This window comes from Tamandua tetradactyla, chromosome 16 (genome assembly GCF_023851605.1).
Source record: "Tamandua tetradactyla isolate mTamTet1 chromosome 16, mTamTet1.pri, whole genome shotgun sequence".
NCBI classification, from domain to species: domain Eukaryota; kingdom Metazoa; phylum Chordata; class Mammalia; order Pilosa; family Myrmecophagidae; genus Tamandua; species Tamandua tetradactyla.
Window position 1 is genome coordinate 2752768 of NC_135342.1, and position 20897 is coordinate 2773664.

Consider the following 20897-nt stretch of genomic DNA (forward strand, 5'->3'; position numbering starts at 1 on the left):
TAAATTGCAGTGGTTTGGGGAATTCTAGAAGGAAAGGTTACAGTGGTGTTCTGGAAAGGTTATTCCTCAAGGATACCCAGCTTTCTGTCCATACACCCAGGCCTGGGAATAGGGTGAAAAGCAGCAGCTAGCATGGGTGATCACTGGACCTTTGGATAACTGGAGGCCTCTGTGAAAAGACCTGAAGAGTTTTTAGATAAAGAACAGAAAAGTAAAATCTTAGTGATTTCACTATGTATTTAATTCTTAGAGATTTACAAGTACTCACAGCCAGATGGCTCTCTGTCAGACTATCAGTGATATACTGGTAAAGGTTTACCAAGCAGCTCTCCAAGGGAAAAGTGTGCCTGCACTATACACAATAAATTTATCGAAAATTGTACTGATATGTAGCACAAAATTTACCCATAACAGTAAATTAAAACACTTTATTATAAATTCCATACAGCCTATTGATTCTCAATGAAAGCTTTTTTATTTTTGCCAAATTCTTGTAGCCTGAGGAAACTATGGTTGAATTGTTTTGTGTGTGTATTGTTTTAAAGAACAGCTCACAAAATTCCTGAAAATAAAACAATTGGGTTTTGCAAGCAGGTAAGAGCCAGCCACGGCACACCACTGGATTGACTACTTTGCTTCTGGGCAATTGCTACTCTGCAGGGCTCCCCTTCCCTGGGCTACTTCATTTGCCAGAGAGATCAGAAATGCCTTTTTAAATCTCTCCCTCTCCAGGATGCCCAGCATTATAAGGATGGCAAACAGAGTACTTTCTAAAGATAATAAGGCATCTTCCATGGCACAGGTTGAAGGAAAGGGTTTTTGATGCTGTCTTAGTGAACCTAATGACAGGGTAATGGAGAAATTCAGATATGACAAAATAAATTCAGCATCCCAATGTTTTCTCATGTCCTTTCTGTGTATCAGACAAGATGAATTCTGGGCTTTCAATGACATTCCATATTGGTCAGGAATTAATATATTTGCACAATGCAAAATTATGAGAAAAGCAATAAACGGTGCAAAGAATATGAAATATACAGTTCTTGATGTGTACACCTTTTAATAAATTCAGCCCAATTCGAAATTTTGTTCCAACTTCCGAGGTCAAGCACTTTTAAAATCTATTCCTCCAGCCATTTCCTAGATTGTTATAAAACACATATGCTGAGGAAGAACAAAGGAATGTCAATACTGCAGGGTGTTGAAAATAGATGGTAATTAATACTTTAAAACTGTAACTTATGTGTAAGACTAAAGCAAAACATGTTTGTTTGGTACAAAATTTATATTTTGACTAGTGCAGTTATCTAATATAACTTATGTGGATAGCTTAATTGAACACCATAGTACATGGAAACTTGAGTAGGGCATGAAATTTTGTAGGTTTGTCCAGAGTGATGCCCTGATAAATCCCGGAGTGATTTGAACAGTGAATAAAAAAGTGTTTGCAAAGTCCCTTTGGGGGAATGGTGAGACAGGGAAAATTCAACTTCCCCAAGTGGAATTCTTGATATTCTCCCAAGCAGTGGGGACAACCAAAGCAATCGGCTGAGCCCCAAATCTTGGGGTTTGCTCATATGAAATTTAATCCCACAAAGGATAGGCCAAGCCTACTTAAAATTAGGCCTAATAGTGACCCCCAGAGACCCTCTTTTGTTGCTCAGATGTGGCCTCTCTCTCAGCCAACATGACAAGCAAATTCACTGCCCTCCCCCTCTCTATGTGGGACATGAGTTCCAGGGGCATGGACCTTCCTGGCAACGTGGGACAGAAATTCTAGAATGAGCTGGGACTCAGCATCAAGGGATTGAGAAAACCTTCTCTACCAAAAGGGGGAAGAGCGAAATGAAACAAAATAAAGTGTCAATGGCTGAGAGATTTCAAACAGAGTTGAGAGGTTTGGCTGAGAGATTCCAAACAGAGTTGAGAGGTTATCCCGGAGGCTATTCTTACGCATTAAATAGATAGCATCTTTTTAGTTAAGGTGTAATGGAGAGGCTGGAGGGAACTGCCTGAAAATGTAAAGCTGTGTTACAGCAGCCATGTTTCTTGAAAATGATTGTATAATGATATAAGCTTTCACAGTGTGACTATGTGATTGTGAAAACCTTGTGTCTGATGCTCATTTTATCCACTTTATCGACAGACGAGTAAAACATATGGAATAAAAACAAATAAATAATAAGGGGAACAAAAGTTAAAAGAAATTTAGTAGATTGAAATGCTAGTGATCAATGAAAGGGAGGGGTAAGGGGTATGGTATGAATTTTTTGTTTTCTTTTTATTTCTTTTTCTGAATTGATGCAAATACTCTAAGAAATGATGATGATGATGAATATGCAACTATGTGATGATATTGTGAGTTACTGATTATATACCAAGAATGGAATGATCATATGGTAAGAATGTTTGTGTTTGCATATGGTTATGTTTTATAAATAAATAAATAAAATTTAAAGAGAGAAAAACAAAACAAAACACAGATGCTGATATTTGCGGGAGTCTTTCATCCCTTATTTCAACCTTTGGACCACTTTAAATTCAGATTATTTTGTACCAGTGAAGCAATAATATTGGTGGGCTAAAAGGAAAATTAGTTAACCTTCATCCATGGCTACCTCAGCCGAAGGAGAATTAGTTGGTATGGTTTCTTAATGGTGTAGGGGCTTAGTTTTAAAATGCCCTGAGTTCTCCAACAAATCTTCAATCCAGTAACCATATGCTGACCTGTCCTAATCAATGCCAAAGATTTTATATAAAAATCTGTCAAAGTTGTGAATTCAACTGGCACAGTACAGCAACCCACAGGCTCATTCTTTGTTATTTATCAATCATAGCCCATGAAGAAATTCTTTCAATTATGTTTTAAAAACCTCCCTTGCTCTCCAGTTCATATACTAAAACAAAAGTTTTAGATCTAAGCTGTTTTTCCCTCGTGCTTTAAATTATTCAGTTCTACTACGAACAGGTGTCACATGTCCCATGACCTCATCTACTCTCAATTGCTCTAAGGACACAACTACCTAGGCCTGTTAGCTGTTTTATTGTTGCTATAAATGCATGCTTTCATGGCACAAAATATGAGGAGGATCCTTACAATCTTTTGCTCCATTTCCCCTAATAAGAAACATTTTATAATAACTCATTTCCTGAAGATCTCTTGCCTGAAGGATGCCACCAATTTCTTTATCGGTTAGGGTTCTTTGGTTGAGAGCAGAATAACCTAATCTAATTTTTAAATAAAAGCAAAATACTGGTGGCATACTAGGAAACTCAACTTCACAAGAACAGGAATCAGGTCAGCTCTAGGGAGCACAGCATCAAGAACTTGTGGCCAAAAAATGACATATTTGATTGCTTCCTGTGTCCCAAGGAGGAGAATCTGATTGGATTAAGTTAAGGAATATACAACCAACAGTCAGCACAAGCACAGAATCATAAATTACTTAAGCTCACCCAAAGAAGTACAATTTGCATGTGCATGGTTTCTATTTGTATCGTTGACAAGACAAATATCTGATACATACAGATGTAGTTTTTATAATTTAGTTTTATAAGGTTCATGTAGTCATATGATATTAGTTATGAAATTACATTTTTCATTAATAAACTTCAAGACATCTTACTCTGTGAGTATAGAGAGCCACCTCATTCTTTGTGGTAACTACGGTAGATAATCTACTGAACTAATGTTCCATAATTTAAGTAATCAATTTACTTAAGTTTAAAGTAAATTTAAAATGTTAAAATGGGTATTTAAAATGTTCTCAGTTTTCCATTACTAAGTATAATTCTACAAGGAATGTGCTGTGCATCTTTATTTCTGCATTTATACTTTCTTACGAAATACATTCTTAAATATACAATTGCTGCAAAGGGTGATTTCATTTAAAACATTTGACAGGTATCACCACATTGCTTTCCAAAGTAGCTTTCCACCAATTTACACCTCCAATGTATGAAAATCTTTTCCAATATGCGCAACAGTACTGGATATTACCCAGCCACTACGTCCTAATAAAATGGGTGACGTCTGTGTTGCTGGTGGTGAGGACTTTAAGATTTGCTGATTAGTGATACTGAAAACTTCCTGAATTGTTTGATTCTAGTTTCTGCACGCAAGAATTGCTTTTTGATATGCTTTGCCCTCTTTCTACCAGATTGTCTATCTTATCCTTGCTACTTTCGAACAGCACTTTGATAAGGTCTACAGTCTTTGTAATATGTCTTAAAATATTCTCTCTCAGCCTATTTCAGCCTTTTAATTGTGTGCAGTGCCCTATAACATGGAAAACTTTTAGATCTTTATATGGTCCTACTTGTCATTCTCTTTCCTCATGGATTCTGGTCTCTGTGTCCTGCATACCAAAGCCTCCCTGATCCTAAATGGATAAAAATGTTCTATATTTTTCTCTAGAATCTTAATGCTGTTTCACGTTACATCTTTAATACATATAGAATAAACTTCTCTGCATATTTCACTTTATTTCCAGTTGAGTAAATGTTAAATACCATTTAAATGATCCAGTCCCCCCTTGATAAATTAAAAACAGCACCTTTGTGATATGCTAAATTCATGTGTATATGTGACCCTCTCAAAAATTTTCTTGTGGTGCTCAACCATTCTACGTGATTTTCAGAACAAAACTGTCAACTGAAAAATATTCTACTGGAATTGGAATTGGAATTAAGTGAATGTACATGCATCTTTACAATAGTAAAGCTTCTAAGAACATTCTGGATCTCTATTCAGAACATCTGTTCCCCTTCAGTACAGCAATTATGCTATCTACAGCCATAATTAAATTAATAATTTCATTTTTCCTTCTGGGTTTGCTATCAGAGTTAAATTAGCTTTATGAAAGAAGGTGGAACATTTTAATTTTTTTCTATACTCTAGAACTTAATTTAAGAATTAGCTTGAAAGTGTGGAAGAATTAATCTCTGAACCCAGGTGCCTTTATAAAATGCCAGACTACTTGTGCTCTATATATTTCTTAAGTTAAACCTTAGTAATTCTTATTTTCCACGTTGATTAAATATATTCTTGCATTCTTTCCAGTAAGTTTTGTTTGCCTGCCTAATCCAGGGCACTGGATACTTCCTAAGACATGTTCTATATATCAGTCACAATTTCCTCAACAAGAGAACACAGCCTTAGAATCATGAGAAAGCCACTGTATTATTCTGTTAAAACGAGCTTAAAACATAGTATACGTTAAGAATCCTTATCACTCTCAAGATAGTTTGATTTTAAAATTATGATCTCCTAATACTGATATACTGCTTTCCAGAGTTCATCAATTGAAAATAATCTTATTAGATTCTGAAGAATATTGATCTACATTTATCGAGCACATAATATGAATCAGGCACTGTGTTAAGTACTTCATAAGATCAAGTAATTAAAATTGCATAACAAGGATTTTTAGAAAAGAGTAATATTATTACAGTGACATTTAAAATAGACCATCGTGGCCCATTGCGGTAGTGTGAAGAATGAACTTGAAGGGAGTGAAAGAGGCTGCAAGGAGAGGTTTTTAGATGATTGGTATAGTCCAGTTAAAACAATTGTGCTTTAGGCTAGGGGAATGGGAATTGAAAGAAGTCGATGAATTCCAGAAATATTTAGCAGATATATCTATAGGTCTTGGTGACACAGGTGGGGAGGAAGAGCTGGATGCTCGTGATTCTGCAGCATGAACTCGCTGGTGATGAACAAGGTGTGCACTCTGTCTGAAGACTTTTCCACATTCTTTACATTCATAAGATCTCTCTCCAGTATGAATTCTTTTATGTAGATTAAGGTGCCCAATCTGGCTGAAGGTTTTCCTACATTCTTTACATTCATAAGGTTTTTCTCCAGAATGAATTCTCTGATGAACAGTAAGGGACTGACGATGGCTAAAAGCTTTCCCACATGCACTGCATTCATAAGGTTTTTCTCCTGAATGACATCTTTGATGACAAATAAGGGATGACTTTGTTCGGAATGTCTTCCCACATTCAATACATTCATAGGGCCTTTGGCCAGTATGAAGTCTCCGATGCTGAGCACGGGATGAGCTATCGCTAAAAGCCTTTCCACATTCAGTACATTTATAGGGTTTTTCTCCAGTATGAGTTCGCTGATGTTGAATAAGTCGAGTAGTTTGGCTGAAGGCTTTACCACATTCCTTACATTCATAAGGTTTCTCCCCAGTATGAATTTTCTGATGTTGTGCAAGGTGTGCTCTCTGATTGAAAGATTTCCCACACTCTCTACATCCATAAGGTTTCTCTCCAGTGTGAATTCTCTGATGAGTAGCAAGCTGTGAACTGATGCTAAAAGCTTTTCCACATTCCTTACATGTATAGGGTTTCTCACCAGTATGAATTCTCAAATGACTAGCAAGATGTATACTCTGCCTAAAGGCTTTCCCACATTCCCCACATTCATAAGGTTTCTCCCCAGAATGTACTCTTTGGTGTTGAGTGAGGGATGCATGATGGCTAAAGGCTTTCCCACAAACATCACATTCATAAGGTTTCTCTCCTGTATGAATTCTCTGATGTACAGTAAGGGATGAACCATAGCTAAAGGTTTTTTCACACACGTTACATCTGTAAGGTTTCTCTCCAGTATGAATTCTCCTATGCTGAATAAGTCCTATGTGGTCACTGAAGGCTTTCCCACAATCAGTGCAATCAAAAGGTTTCTCCCCAGTATGGTAATACCTCCAGTGACGAATAAGGGAAGTATTCTGTCTGAAGGCTTTACCACATTCAATACATTCATAGGGTCTTTTCCCTGTGTGACATCTCTGATGTCGAGCAAAAGATGAACCATCACTGAAGGCTTTCCCACATTCATTACATTTATAGGGTTTCTCTCCAGTATGAATTCTCTGATGCTGAGCAAGGTGTGCAGGCTGGCTGAAGGCTTTTCGACACTCCTTACATATATAGGGTTTCTCTCCAGTATGAATTCTTTGATGTTGAATAAGGTGCACATTTTGGCTGAAGGCTTTCCTACATTCCTTACATTCAAAGAGTTTCTCTCCAGTATGTATTCTCTGATGTTGAGCAAGGTGTTGACTCTGGTTAAAAGCTTTTCCACATACCTTACATTCATATGGTTTTTCACCAGTATGAATTCTCTGATGAACAGTGAGGGATGAGCTCTGCGTGAAAGTTTTCTCACATTCATTGCATTTAAAAAGTTTCTTCCCTGCATAGACTCCCTTGTGTTTTATTACCATGGCATTTTTGGAGAATTTTTTCTTATCTGACTTGTAATTACGAACACTCTCTTCTATCTTGTTCAGACGGACAAACTTACCAGATTTGTTATATCTGTAGTCTGTTTCCTTACTGAGGATTTCATTATGAGTGGCTGATTCTTGCTTGATGCATGTCTCTTCATTTTCCAACTGTTTTTCAAAAAGATCTTCACATTTCCAATTTTTCCTGAAAGTGGAACACTCAAGGCCATAGTTTGTAATTCTCCCCATTAACACTTCATCATACATGACCTGCTTTAGAGAGAATTCTTGTGTCTCATATATAGATTTCCAATCTGAAAGACATGAAAAATCATGTTTTCTTTAGCATGTACTATAACAAAGGAAATATTTAGTGAAAATAGGTGATTCAAACATACTTAATAAATCCCATAAAATCTATCATATACAGGTATGTGGACAAAAAAATATGCAAGGAGCTTCCAGAGAGTGAAAAGTCATAAAGGAACCTGAGAAAGATGATTAAGAAAACCATTTAAATATAGGTAATTAAATATACATGATGATAAAGAGAACCTGGAGCAGGTGACAATTCTAACAATATTTTATTCCTATGTTAATCCTCTAATTTCTTCCATCGCTAATCAATTTGCATATAGAGCTATGTTAATTTTGTTTAAATAGCAATATCATTACATCACTACTGCTGCTCAGAAACCTCTAGGGAGAATTTTTGGCAACCAAAAAGACCCTACGCTTGTGACTACTCTTGAGGTTTAGATGAAATCCCAGGGTTATTCTTTTATAATCAGAAAATGGTATTCTTAACAGGAAACAGTTCCTATTTTGCTGTATTGAAATATATAAAGAATGAACATCCTCTATATGCTCTTATGCAGTGATATATATCGTCATTCCTTATATATTCCTGAACCACAGGCTATTAAGGGATCCATTAATCTTCTTGCTTTCACTAGCCTAGGAAAAGCATAACTTTTCTTAGACTACCTCTTAATGGCAATTTGCATTTTTTCTTTTTGAAGAAACTAGTGTTAAAATGATAAGTTGGTATCTATATTATTAATCATGTTGTTATTTAATTACTACATGAGTGCCTTTCTTATCTCATGAGCTAATACAAAAGCTTTGGGGAAGGACTAAATGTGCCTTAAACATTGTTGCTAAGCCACTTAACATATATTGCAGAAAGTTGGGGACATATAGCAAGTTTGCAGTAAAAATACAAAAAAGAAATTTGCATTGAGTAGGTGATTCTGAGAGGAAACCTTGTGTAAAAGGTGATTATCAAGAAAGGGAAAATGAGAAATTACCTTCTTTACCTATATTATGCAAATAATCAACCAATCCAGTGCTTTCTGAGAAGTTATCTACTATATGTCAAGTAGTAGGGACATGAAAATAATGAGGGAGGGTTTTTCTCTAGAAGTTTAGAAAGCAACCAGGAAGACAAGACCAACAATGAAAATAATCTCAGAATAAGAAAATATGAAGCAAGTGTGAGCATGTGGTAAAAAGTAAAACTGGTATAAAAGTTCAGAGACAGGAGAGATCAAATACAACAAAGCAGTTGAAAAAGGCTTTGAGGCGATGATATGCTTCCTATACCAAGTAATTCTAGACATCAGGAATATCCAGGCTTCAATAATTCTAGAATTGAACAGTAGGGCTTAAAGAACCTACTGTCTATATTTTTATCTGACTGAATGAAAGGAGCACTACTAGACAGGAAACAGAAATCTGAGTACATCATCTACTCCTTCCTTAAACATACTCTCTTGTCAGATGCAGATGGAGAGCAATGGTTGTCCCTTATCTTTCTGTTTTTTATTAATACAATGACATATTTTAATGGACTTTTACTTAGTATATGTTATATGTGTGTATTTAATAACATAGACTGTTATTCAGTGTTCCATCAGATTACAGGCTTATTTATCCTTTCCCTCTTCCTCCACCTATGCTTCCCAGAGCCAATTATACATGTTATCAGGAAAGTGCCTCTTTTTGTTTCCTTTCTTAAGGCAGATGGTAGATTTCTACATAATAAAAGTATAAGTGAGCCTAAGAAGGGCCCGTTTTCCTTCTAATATTTGTGCATTTGGAGGGTCCTAAAAATCTGGGATGCAAATCATTCCAAAATGTAAAGATCAAATAGAAGTGAAAGGAGAATTTCATAAAGGTATAATTACCATATATAATCTTAACATGCCCTTGTCTTCGTGAACGTTCACTATAGAGGGGGATGCGGAAAATTAGCATGTATACAATAAAGTTATTTACAGGCTATGCTGAGTGTTATGAAGGAAATAAGCAATGATTTGATAGACAGTAATTGGGCTGGTACAGGAAATGTTCATTAGATAAGGTGATTAGGGAAGACCTCTCTGATGAGATGATTTCTTAGCTGTGGCCTGAAAGCTAAACATGAACAGAACCAAGAGAGACACATTCTAGGTAGAATCAATAGAAAATGTAAAAGCCTGAGGCTGTCAAGAGATCGATAAGTTCAAAAAAGTGATCAGTGGGTTAGAGCAGTGCTTTCAACTTTGTCCTGTGAGGTACTCATTGAAATTGATATTTATAAGGTACTTGGGGACATCTACCTCTGATTATTCAATTACCTCTGATTACTCAGATTATAATTACCTCTGATTACTGGATTACCTCTGAGCAATCAGAGGTTATAAGATTGCTGCTGGCCCCATGTGATCTCTCCAAGTTTGAGGGATACAGTATCTCGGCATACTTGTAACTCATTTAAGGCATACCAAGGTAACTCACATAGTTTAGAAAACTCTAGCCTAAAGTAGAGTAAAAAAGCTAAAAAGAGATAGCAGATGAGATTGGAGAGTAAAAGAGGAGCTGATCATGTAGGGACTTCTAGGGTTTGGAGTTTTTAATACACAACAGGAAAGCAGTAAAAGATTTAAAGCCCCAGGGTATGTTTTGATTTCAAGAAACACCTAATATGTCGGTCAAAAAGATTTAAGAAACAGAGAAGCTTGTTTGAGTCTGCATGGCAAGGGGAAAGTGGGGCTAGAAAGGAGTTATATTCAGACTTTTGCAAATGAATTATCACAGAGAAGTCAAGTAGAAGAAAAGAGGTTTTCGGAACCCATGTTAACTAGTTAGGTTTCAGTTTTCTCTCTAGCCATGGAAGGTCTGAGAAGACCTTCTGTGAAGCATAAATGAGGAAGTATAACCTATGAAAATTTCTGAGTCATCAAACCTACAATGGATTCCCCTATTTGGGTGTTCCAAACTCACCTGGGAATAGGTCCCTTGTCATCTTACTCGTCACCTCCCAAGGCTCTTTCCCTTGCTCCAATAAGGAGATCACGTATGGTTTAGAAATGCAAAGTCCTGTATATGAAAAAATACATGAAAGTTAGCCATGTTTTGGGTATTCCAGAACTTATAAGTCAGTTCCTTCATTTTCATGGAATGACAGAATAACATTATAGGAATGATTAGATAAAGGAATGAAGCACGTTTGAAGGACAGACTACACGAACCTTCTGGGAAAGTCTAGTGGAACTGTCAACTCAATAAAAATTAAACTATCTTGTAAGGGATTGGGAGCAGAAATGAAGCCAGCATTTTCAGAGGATCATCAGACAGCAGCAATTGACGAATCTTAAAAGGGCTTTTAGAGAAAGATTTTGAAGTATGAGCCAAGTTAGCTGACTGCTTCATTAAAAAATAAAATAAAACAAAAAAATACTCTTCAAAGAGATATAACAGAATCCTGAGCCTTACAACATACTACTCATAATGTCCAGGAGAAAATTCAAAATTACTAGGCCTAAGAAGATAAAAAATGTGAACCATATTCAAAAGAAAAGGCAATCAGTGGAGAGCCATCTCGTGATAATGAAGACTTGAATTAACACACAGGATTTTCAAAACAGCTGTTATAAGTATATTAAAGAGGGTTAAGGAAAATATGCTTGTAATAAATGCACAAACAGAAAATCTCAGGAGCAAATCAGAATGTACGAAAAAGAACCAAAAAGAAATTCTAAAGATGAAAAATACAATATTTAAAATTTAAAAATTCACTGGGGATGAGAATATATTTTACAAATCCTACAACTCAACAATTTAAGGTCACATAACCCAACTATAAAATGGGCAAAAGATATAAATAGACATATTCCAAAGAGGAAATATGGCTAAAAAGCACATGAAAAGGTGCTTATCTTCATAAGCTATTAGAGAAATGCAAATCAAACATCTCACGTGTATAAGAATAGCTGCTATTAAACCAACAGGAAACTACATAAATTGGAGAGATTGTGGAGAAATAGGAACACTTATTTCCTGCCGGTGGGAACGTAAAATGGTACAACCACTGAGGAAGACAGTTTGGTGGTTGCTCAGAAAACTAAATATTGAGTTACCCTAAGACATAACAATTCTGTTAGATTTGAAAGTAGGGACACGAACAGACATTTGCACACTAAATTCATAGCAGCATTATTCACAATTGCCAAAAGCTGGAAACAATCCAAAGGTCCATCAGCAGATGAGTGGATAAACAATATTTTGTGTGTGTGTGAGTGTGTGTGTGTATGATGGCAGAGTACATAGCACTAAGAAGGAATGAGGTCCTGAAGCATGCCACTACATGGATGAACCTTGAGGACATAACGCTGAGTGAAATAAGCCAGACACAAAAGGAGACAGATAGTATATGATTTCACTAACATGAACTAACTAGAACATGTAAACTCAGAGTCTTAAAATGTAGAACACAGAGTATCTAGAGATAGACAGAAGCCAGAGAAGGGGGAAAATTACCTAATATGTACAAAATTGTTAACAAGATTGAACTTAAATTTGAATTTAAATGTTTGGGAATGGATGGAGGAAATGGTAACATGTTATTGGGATTATAAGTAGAAGTAATGTATTGTAGGTAAATTTGATTGAAAGTGGTACTTGAAGTCAAGTATTTAAATAAGTTCTAACATGAACCACCACATATTAAAAAAAATAATAGAGGAGTATATGGGAAAAAATATAGCTATTGCAAACTACGGATTACATATAAGAGTAATATTTTAATATTCTTTCATTAATAGTAACAAATTTACTATACCAAAACTATGGGTTAACAATGGGGGGTGGCGGGCCATGGTTGCTCAGCAGGCAAGAATGCTTGCCTGCCATGCCAGAGGACCTGGGTTCGATTTCCAGTGCCTGTCCATGTAAAAAAAATATATATATATATAGGGGGGGATATGGGAGGATTTGGGTTTTATTTTTTATTCTTATTTCTGCACTGGAGTAATGAAAATGTCCTAAAATTGATCATGGGAATGTATGCACAATTATGTGATGATACTGTGAGCCAGTGACTAAATACTTTGGATGGTTTGTCTGATGTGCTAATATATCTCAATAAAATTGAAAAAATATATAGTGTAATCAATGTACTACTAAAAAATCCACAGGATGGGCTTAACAACAAATTGAAAAGGACAAGGAAAGAGTCAGTGAATGTGAAAATAAATCAATAGAAATTATAAAATCTAAAAGACACTGGAAAAATATTTTAAAAAACAAACAGAACAGGGCAGTGCGACGGTGGTTCGTTCAGTGGCAGTATTCTTGCCTGCCATCCAGAGACTCGGGTTTGATTCCCAGTGCCTGCCATGTAAAAAACAAACAAACAAAACAAACAAACAAAAAGGAACAAACCCGCAATTACCTAGGGGACAATATTAAAGGTTCTAACCCATGTGTAACTGAAGTCCCAGAAGAGACAGAGCAGAGAAAAATATTTCAAGAAATAATAGCCAAAAATTTCTCCAATTTAGTGTAAGACACAGAATCTCTATGGAAGAGAAAGCTAATCTAACTTATGAGGTGATACTGGCACTGAGAAAAAGGGCCCATGTCAGTTTCCCTAAGGGTATCTTAAATCATTTTCATAGCTAGTATTATTGTCCTATAGTGTTAGTGATACTCTTCTAGCTATAGTGGTGATAACAGTATCATAGAACAGAGGGATCAAAGTAGCAGAGGAAATCAGTGAGAGTCACATCAGGCCCTATTTTTCCCTAGGACCTAAAGGGCATACCCATGGGGACATCCATTTAACATATCAAAATCAGTGCCTCTAAATTTCAAATTTTCATCAATTCTGAATATCTTTTGTTTCCTAAATTTCCATTCTGACTTTCAATAAAAAATATTTTAATAATACAATTTTAAATGGCCCGTAATGGTAGATTGTGAATTGTGCAGGGCAGAGGGGAGGATCCTCACCCAGTGACACCAAGCTCTGATAGTTCTCCAACATCATACTCCTGTACAAACGCCTCTGACCATGGTTCAACCATTTCCACTCATCCTGGGAAAAGTCTATTGCCACATCTTTGAATGTCACCAAGTCCTGCAATGACATAAATACATTCTTGATCAACCAATGTCCACAAATGGCTCTGAACTGAATGGTAACGCTGTCATTTTATGTGAGAAGTAGCCCTTGGAGGAGATTAATGTGGTATGGAAAAATGTTAACTACATGTTTCATATAATGTTATAAAAGAATGTTTAAGATTCACTATGAATCTTACAATTCTGAATTCTGGTTTTTGCCTTTTAGTTTGTTGATGTAGCCACTATAGCTGAGAACCAGCATGCATTTCACATCTTCTTGTAAATGTGATTAATTTGTCAATGTAACCAAAAGTAGTCACAGTCTTTCCAAATTGTATGTAGTACAATTTGGTCACTGTTAAGGAAACAGGTGCTTTGGCTTCCCCTTCCCCCCACCTCCCACAGAAGTAACAAATTTGCCATTAAGCAAGGCAATCTTGAAGAAAAAACAAAGCTGAATGACTCATATCACCAGATAACAATACCTATATACAACTACAGCAAACAGACAGTATGGTATTAGAACAAAGGTAGACAAATTGACTAAAGGAATAGAATAAACTTCAGAAAAATGACTACACATATTCAGCGGTCATCTCAATTAGAAAAATGATGATAATACAAGGCAGTGGAAAAAGAATAATTTTTTTCAATAAATGGGGCTAGATCAACTAGATATCCATGTGAAAAAAATTAAATGCATCCCCTACCCTCATAAAAAATCATAAAGGTCAATTTTAAATTTATCAGAAACTTAACTGTGAAACTTAAATTTTTTTAAAGAAAATACAGGAGAATATCTACACAACCTTACGGTAGACAAAGACTTCTTAAACAGGATAAAAAATATGTTAACCGGGTGGTGCACAGGTAGTTTAGTGGTAGAATTCTTGCCGGCCATGTGGGAGACCTGGGTTCGATTTCTGGCCCATGTACTTCCCCAAAACAAACAAAAAAAAACCAAACAAGCAAAAAAAATTCAACAAATGGTGCTGCAAAAACGGGATACTCACATGGAAAAAGAATGAAATGTGACCCCTGCCATACAGCATACAAAAAAAAAAAAAAAAAAGAAATGCTAACCATGAAGAGCTGAAAAAACTTGATGAATTTGAACTAAATTAAAATTAAGAACTTTACTTCAATAAAAGGCCATTAAGAGAGCAAAAGTTTGAGTGGAAAAAAGTTATTGCTATATATGAGTTCAACAAAGATTCACGCAGAATGTGTATTTTAGAACCTCTAGAAATAAGTAAGAAAAAGGCATATAACCTAATAGAAAACCACGCAAAAAGGACTTGAATAGGCACTTCAAAGGAAATCTCCAAATGGCTAATAAACGTACAAAAAGATGTTCCTTTTCATTAGTTATCAAGGAAATACAACTTAAAACTATGAGATAATACTATATACCCACCAGGACGGCTACAACAAAACAGACAATACCAAGGTGTTTGATAGTACCCACAAAAGCTGAAAATACATACTACCTTATAACCCAGCTCCATTCCTATGTTTATACTCCACAGAAATGTTCACATATATTTTGCCACACAAAAACACATACAAAAATGTTCATAACAGCAATTTTCATAAAAGCCCAAAGCTGGAAACAACTCAAATGTTCAAACAGCAAAAACGTGGAAACAACCAAACTGCGTAACATCTCTAGGGGTTAAACAAAATGTGGTTCACCTATACAATGAATATATTTAGATCTCCTAAAAAAAATTTGGTAACTAATGTAGAAATAAACTAAATGAAAGCAGCAGCCTCTGATTTGTTCACTGCTCTATTTTCCAGCATATAGAATAGTATCTGTCACATTAATTAGATTCTTAAAAATATGTTTTAAATGAACTGCTTCCCAAGATATATTGGCAAGGGGAAAAATTAAGATGAGAATAGTATATAATGTGCTAACATTTTATTTAATAAACATGTATTTGTGCATACAAAGGCATAGGGTAGTCCTGAAAAAAAATAAGAAGTAGAAAATAGTGGTCTCTTAAGAACTGGGGAGCAAGGTTGGATTTTGTACCTTTCAAATTTTGTACTATGTGCATATACCTACTAGCATTTATAAAATTTCCAAAAATTAAGCAGGATATTTTTTAGGTGAACATATGGTATTAGAAATTCACAATTTAAATGTAAATAAAAGCTTCTAAGAATTTATTCTAAGAATATAGTTGAGATTTGGGCAAAAATTTAGCTACAAGAATGATTTCTGGTGCATTTTATGACTAGGAAAAAGGCAACGGATGCTCATTAACTTGGATGATGACTTCGGGAGTCATATTACTGTTATTAAGATACTTCTAGTCCTTATAATCCTCATAATATAGACCAAATCTTTCCACAAGTATTAAAAATGAATTAAAAATACATGTGAAAAATAAAGGAAAAAAAATACATACATATGTGAGACTGGGGGGGTGAAGCCTAGTTCAGCGGTAGAATTCTTGCCTGCCATGCAGGAGACCTGGGTTCGATTCCCGGCCCACGCACTTCCCAAACAAATAAAGAAACCAAGAAAAACAAACAAACAAAATTCACCAAATCGTGCTGCAATAACGGGCTACTCCCATGGAGAAAGAATGAAATGTGACCCTGCCACACAGCATGCTTACATGAGACTGGAAGAGGGAAAGGAAGAAGCAGCATAAATGCCCATTTGAGACCTTCCATATGGTCAGAGTCAGCCAAATAAACCCATCAGGCAGTCTGAATTGTTTGAGGCCAGTGGCTTCTGGGAGAACCAAGCCCTTGGACAAGTGTTTAATAAGAATTTTCAAAAGAAAACTAATATTGCTAGGTCCTAAACAGCATGGCTGACTTTCAAGGAGAAGGGAAATACCGACTAACCTGGGACACAGCTTTCACCTGTTCAACAGTCATTTTTGCTTTCTCCTCTGGGTTTTTGCTTTTTCCCTTGAAGAAGAGCGTGTCCTGGGAAGCAAAGCTGGAGGAAGAGAAAGAATAGTAAGAGATCAGGCCCTGTCTGCAGCCCTGGAATCAGCAGCCCAGGAACTGTCTTCCCCTTTTTTCCCAGCTCCCTCTGGTCTCACTGCCTGCATAGCTGGGACAGTATAGGCAATCTATGGCTGCTGAGGAGGTATAATTTATAACTCTATTTCCCTCATACTCAAGGTCCTAAATGTAATCTTTTTCCAAGTTATCTTCCCATTTATTGTTACAAATAAAAATAGTAACAGGGATGTGCTGGGTACTCTGAGTAGAGGACGTCCTCACTTGGTTTACACAACAGTCCTACCAATCAGTTGTTGTTTCCTCTACTTTATAGGTAACGGTAGATTCTTTCCCTCCCCGAGTTTCTTCCCCATGCTTTAACAGTCTGAACCCTGAAAATAATGACTCCTAAATTCCACCAGAGGTCAGGCATATCCTCCTTCTCCCCAAGGGCTTTGTCAAGACTTCACAGTCTTCTCGCCCTGGGACAATGGATTCTTTATCACCCAGTTCTGCCATCTTCACTCGCAGCTCTGTCCTCGGCTCCTTTCTTTCCCTTTCTCTCTGTCACCCAGACCTGAGGGTGTTCCCTGTCCCTTAATTCCTTTGGTTCCAATTCTAGCCTGGATTCTTATCCTGGCAACAAACAATCCCTACCAGTGAAACAAATAAGGAATCCAGTGCTACCAGTCTTCCAATGTCCCCCCACACACCAGTCACACACGGCCACAGTTACATACAGGGTGACATACAGACATTAACACAAGCTCTCACACTCCTCTTGATCAGAGGACATGATCACAAGCATCTAAGGGATGGCATGTCCTACACAGCCACATACAACGCGCTCCACTGAGCCCACGGATGCAAATGCACGCGGTGGCACACGAACACCTCCACACACACTCCTGGTCTCACTCTCACATGCACACCCAGGGTTCACGGTGCCTTAACAATGCTCACAGTGCATATGCACAACCCCACAGCCTCTGGGAAGCAGGCCCTCAGGGCGACCCACCAGGTGTCACGTGGTCAGTCTTCCTCACCCACTCTGGACGCACACACAACCACAGCACTAGCCTTTGTCTTTCTCATACAGACACACATGGTGGTCTCTCACACACACAGACGCACACAAACACCCTGGTCTCTTCATTCCAAATGCTCTCTCACACACAGACCTCAAACATTCATGTCGCTCCCTAACTCACACACGGACATACACACAATCCTGATCTCACACCTCCCACACCCGCTCCCACACATGGACACAACCATACCCTGGTGTCTCACACTCACGGGGTTCTCGTCTTTCCTGCTCTCTCTCACACATACACTCTCCCTCTCTCTCATGGAGCCTCACACAAACACACCCATTTCTTTCACACTCACCGTTCTCTCTCACACAGGGTCCTCGGTCTCACTCGTCTCTCACACGCACGGACTCTCCCTCACTCGCTGGCCGCTCACCCTCATTCTCGCGCCCTCGCTGCCCTTTCCCACACAGGCACACTCACCTCCTCACGGCAGCACAGCGGGCTCACACTCACTGAACTCGGCCCAGGCCTCCCACACAGACACCACCGGGTCGCTCCCTCGCGGTGTCCCCACGCGCCGATCACACCCACTCATACGCACCAAGTGGCCGCCCAGGCCGGGGGTCCACGGGCCTGGGTCGAGGTCCCGGCTCGCCCGCCCCGCGGGGCACCCCGGGCCGCCCGGAGCGACCACGTCCTCGGCCAGAGCCAGCCGCTGACCGGAAGGACTTCGGGAGGCACCGCCCGGGCCCGAACTGCGCAGGCGCCCGTCTAGCCCAGAGAGCGGCGTCCGAGGGGCGGGTCGGGAACGGGGCGGGGCTTAGCGGAAAGGGGCGTGTTATCGGGACGCATTGTGGGGAGTGGAAGTCCGAGCGTGCGTGCCGCCCGCTTACGTTTACGGGAGGGGTGTGGCCCACGGCTTACGTCGCCTAGGGGGAGCGCCCCGAAGAAGTGCGCAAGCGCGTGGGGTGCCGGCCTTCACCCTGGAAACCAGAAGCTTCCTCGGTAACCAAGTCTTAGAGCCCCGAGCTGAGCGCGCTGTGGCTGAGCCCGGGGTGGGGGGCGCTGGTGTTCGGCGGTCTTGTGCTGCTGTGTCTGCATTAAGGGGGTGTTGCTCGGAGTGCGGCCCTGTGTGCCAGTGCGTGGGATGTGATTTTTTTCTCTGTGCTAAGCTTTGCGGCAGTAAGAACAGTGACTAGGGAGCCAGACTTTGCCACCACCTGTGCGACGCCAGAAAATTACTAAATTTCTCCCCGGCACAATGGGAATATCACTATTATTGTTGCTCAGAGGCCGTGGGTAAGACCACAAACTTTTGAACTAGACTTCAGGGGTTGATTCCGTTTCTGCCCCTTACCTGAGTGGAAATGGCCCCTATTATGGACGGCTAAGGAAACTATAGAATTAGTACCTGAATTGGAAGTTAAATATGGAAAGGCCACTCAGGGACTACAGCAGAAGACAAAAAAGACAAAATTCCCTGCCCCCTCAGATCTGACTTTTGTTAGGGACTAGGTGGTGGATTCTTTTCCCTGATCCACTCAATAACCAATTCCTGAGACCCCCCGGGTTCAAAAAGAGAACGAGTGTATTACTACCTGTGTAGTAGGAGAGCAGACAGACTAAGGGTCCAAAATCTGTTTAGGGGGTTCAAGGATTTTAGCAAGGGGAGATGAGGTCAATTTCAGATATAAGTTCAAAGCAGAAAAGGAAACAGAGTTGACATAAATTGAAAGGAAGGGAAGCAGAGCTGTCATTTCAGCACTAAAGGTGTGAGCCAAAAGTAAGGGAGACAAGTTATCTGTCTTTGTATTGGCAGTCTAGCCAATACAATTTACAAATGTAAGGGGCTGAGGCTAGGTAGTGGCTGACTTCATTAGCTTTAGGGCCTTTGCCCTACAAGAAAATGACCAGATAAAGGGCGAACAACTCTTACTGTCACAAAGGCACAAGACAAGGGCTTTTACAATCATTTCAGATAACCAGACAGCTTAATTACATTTTAGGGCTTTCCGATATTCCCCTCTGTCTACTCCAATAACCCAGAAAGCAAAGAGAAATATCTATTTAACGATTTACCAATTAAAATCATCTCTTAAATTCTGATTTCTTGATTACACGTTCAAGTGGATAGAGACCACACAAGGATGAGTTAAATAAGTAGTAAATCAACTGGTGACAAAGGTTATGGAAAAATATAAAGCAGGTAAGCAGAAAAAGAGTAGGAGGAATTAAAATGTTTATTGTCAAAAAAAGTAACTCAGCACAACTGCTAACACTATCAGTATTTTGGGGCTGTAGTTTAATAGTTTTTTCACATCCAGTTGTAGATGTGAAACCCAGGAAAATGGGTTTATATGGTACGTATTTTTGTAATGTTTTTCTTTACATTATTCATCATGAACAATTAAAATTATAGCTTATCCACAAATAGCTTAAATTAATTATTGCTGGCCTCAAAATCATGAACACTGAGCAAATCTTTACCTATACTTCTGTTTTCCACGTCTTGGCCTACTTCTGTTGCTGCAGTGTATGTTAGGCATGGAGTCCTTAAGGATTCCACAGGAGACAGCAAAACAGATTTATTGAAGGAATAAAGCAAGGAAGAAGAAGGTGGGAGAGTGAAAAGGAGAAAGCAGGTAGGACCTGAAATTGGCTCCTGCTTGGGGAGCCGGCAAGAAGAGAAAGAAAATGGCTCTGACTCTTTGTTCAGGGAAAGTGATGCCAGGAGGGGAGGGTGCCCACTAGGTGGTGTGTTGTCCCTTGATTGGATGAGGACTTGTTGACTTAGGGTATGATAGATTGCTGAGGTATTCTCCTTTGATGTGCAGGTGCATGTATCAGGCAGGGTGAGATGCTGGCAGGGGAGAGTGTTAGCAGCAGCACCGTCTGGAGGATATAATGCTAGCTAGTATGGCAGTTGGTTCATATCTGCATTCTTGGACCTGCCAAGGACGCTGAGGAGGGAGGATGAGGGAGCTCTGCATCAAGAGATCCTTTTGCTCTTAGAATTCTTTTAATGAAATCCAACAGTGTGGATGCCTGGTGAGGAAGAAGGTGTTGGCCATTTCTGGGGTCAGAGACATTCAGGCTTGTGAGGATGTGTGAATCACAGAGAAATTTTCTTCTCAAGTAATACTGTAGAATTATGGAAAGCATTTGGGTTGGAAAAAAGTTAACATCCTTGAAAAAAATAATGAGCAAAAATTTCCTAAATTTGGTGGCAGCAGAAAATGACTGAGTTAAAACC

At 38.6% G+C, this 20897-nt stretch overlaps 1 protein-coding gene across 1 annotated transcript; it reads right to left on the minus strand.

Moving 5' to 3' along the window:
• Nucleotides 1-5527: 5527 nt before the first annotated feature.
• Nucleotides 5528-18352, minus strand: ZNF471 (zinc finger protein 471). The gene is given in 6 exon segments (XM_077130595.1): nt 5528-5851; nt 5853-7558; nt 10512-10607; nt 13521-13647; nt 16503-16599; nt 18246-18352. Coding segments are annotated over 5 exon segments (2172 nt in total). The 5' UTR covers nt 16536-16599; nt 18246-18352; the 3' UTR covers nt 5528-5641.
• Between the last annotated feature and the right edge of the window lie 2545 nt (nt 18353-20897).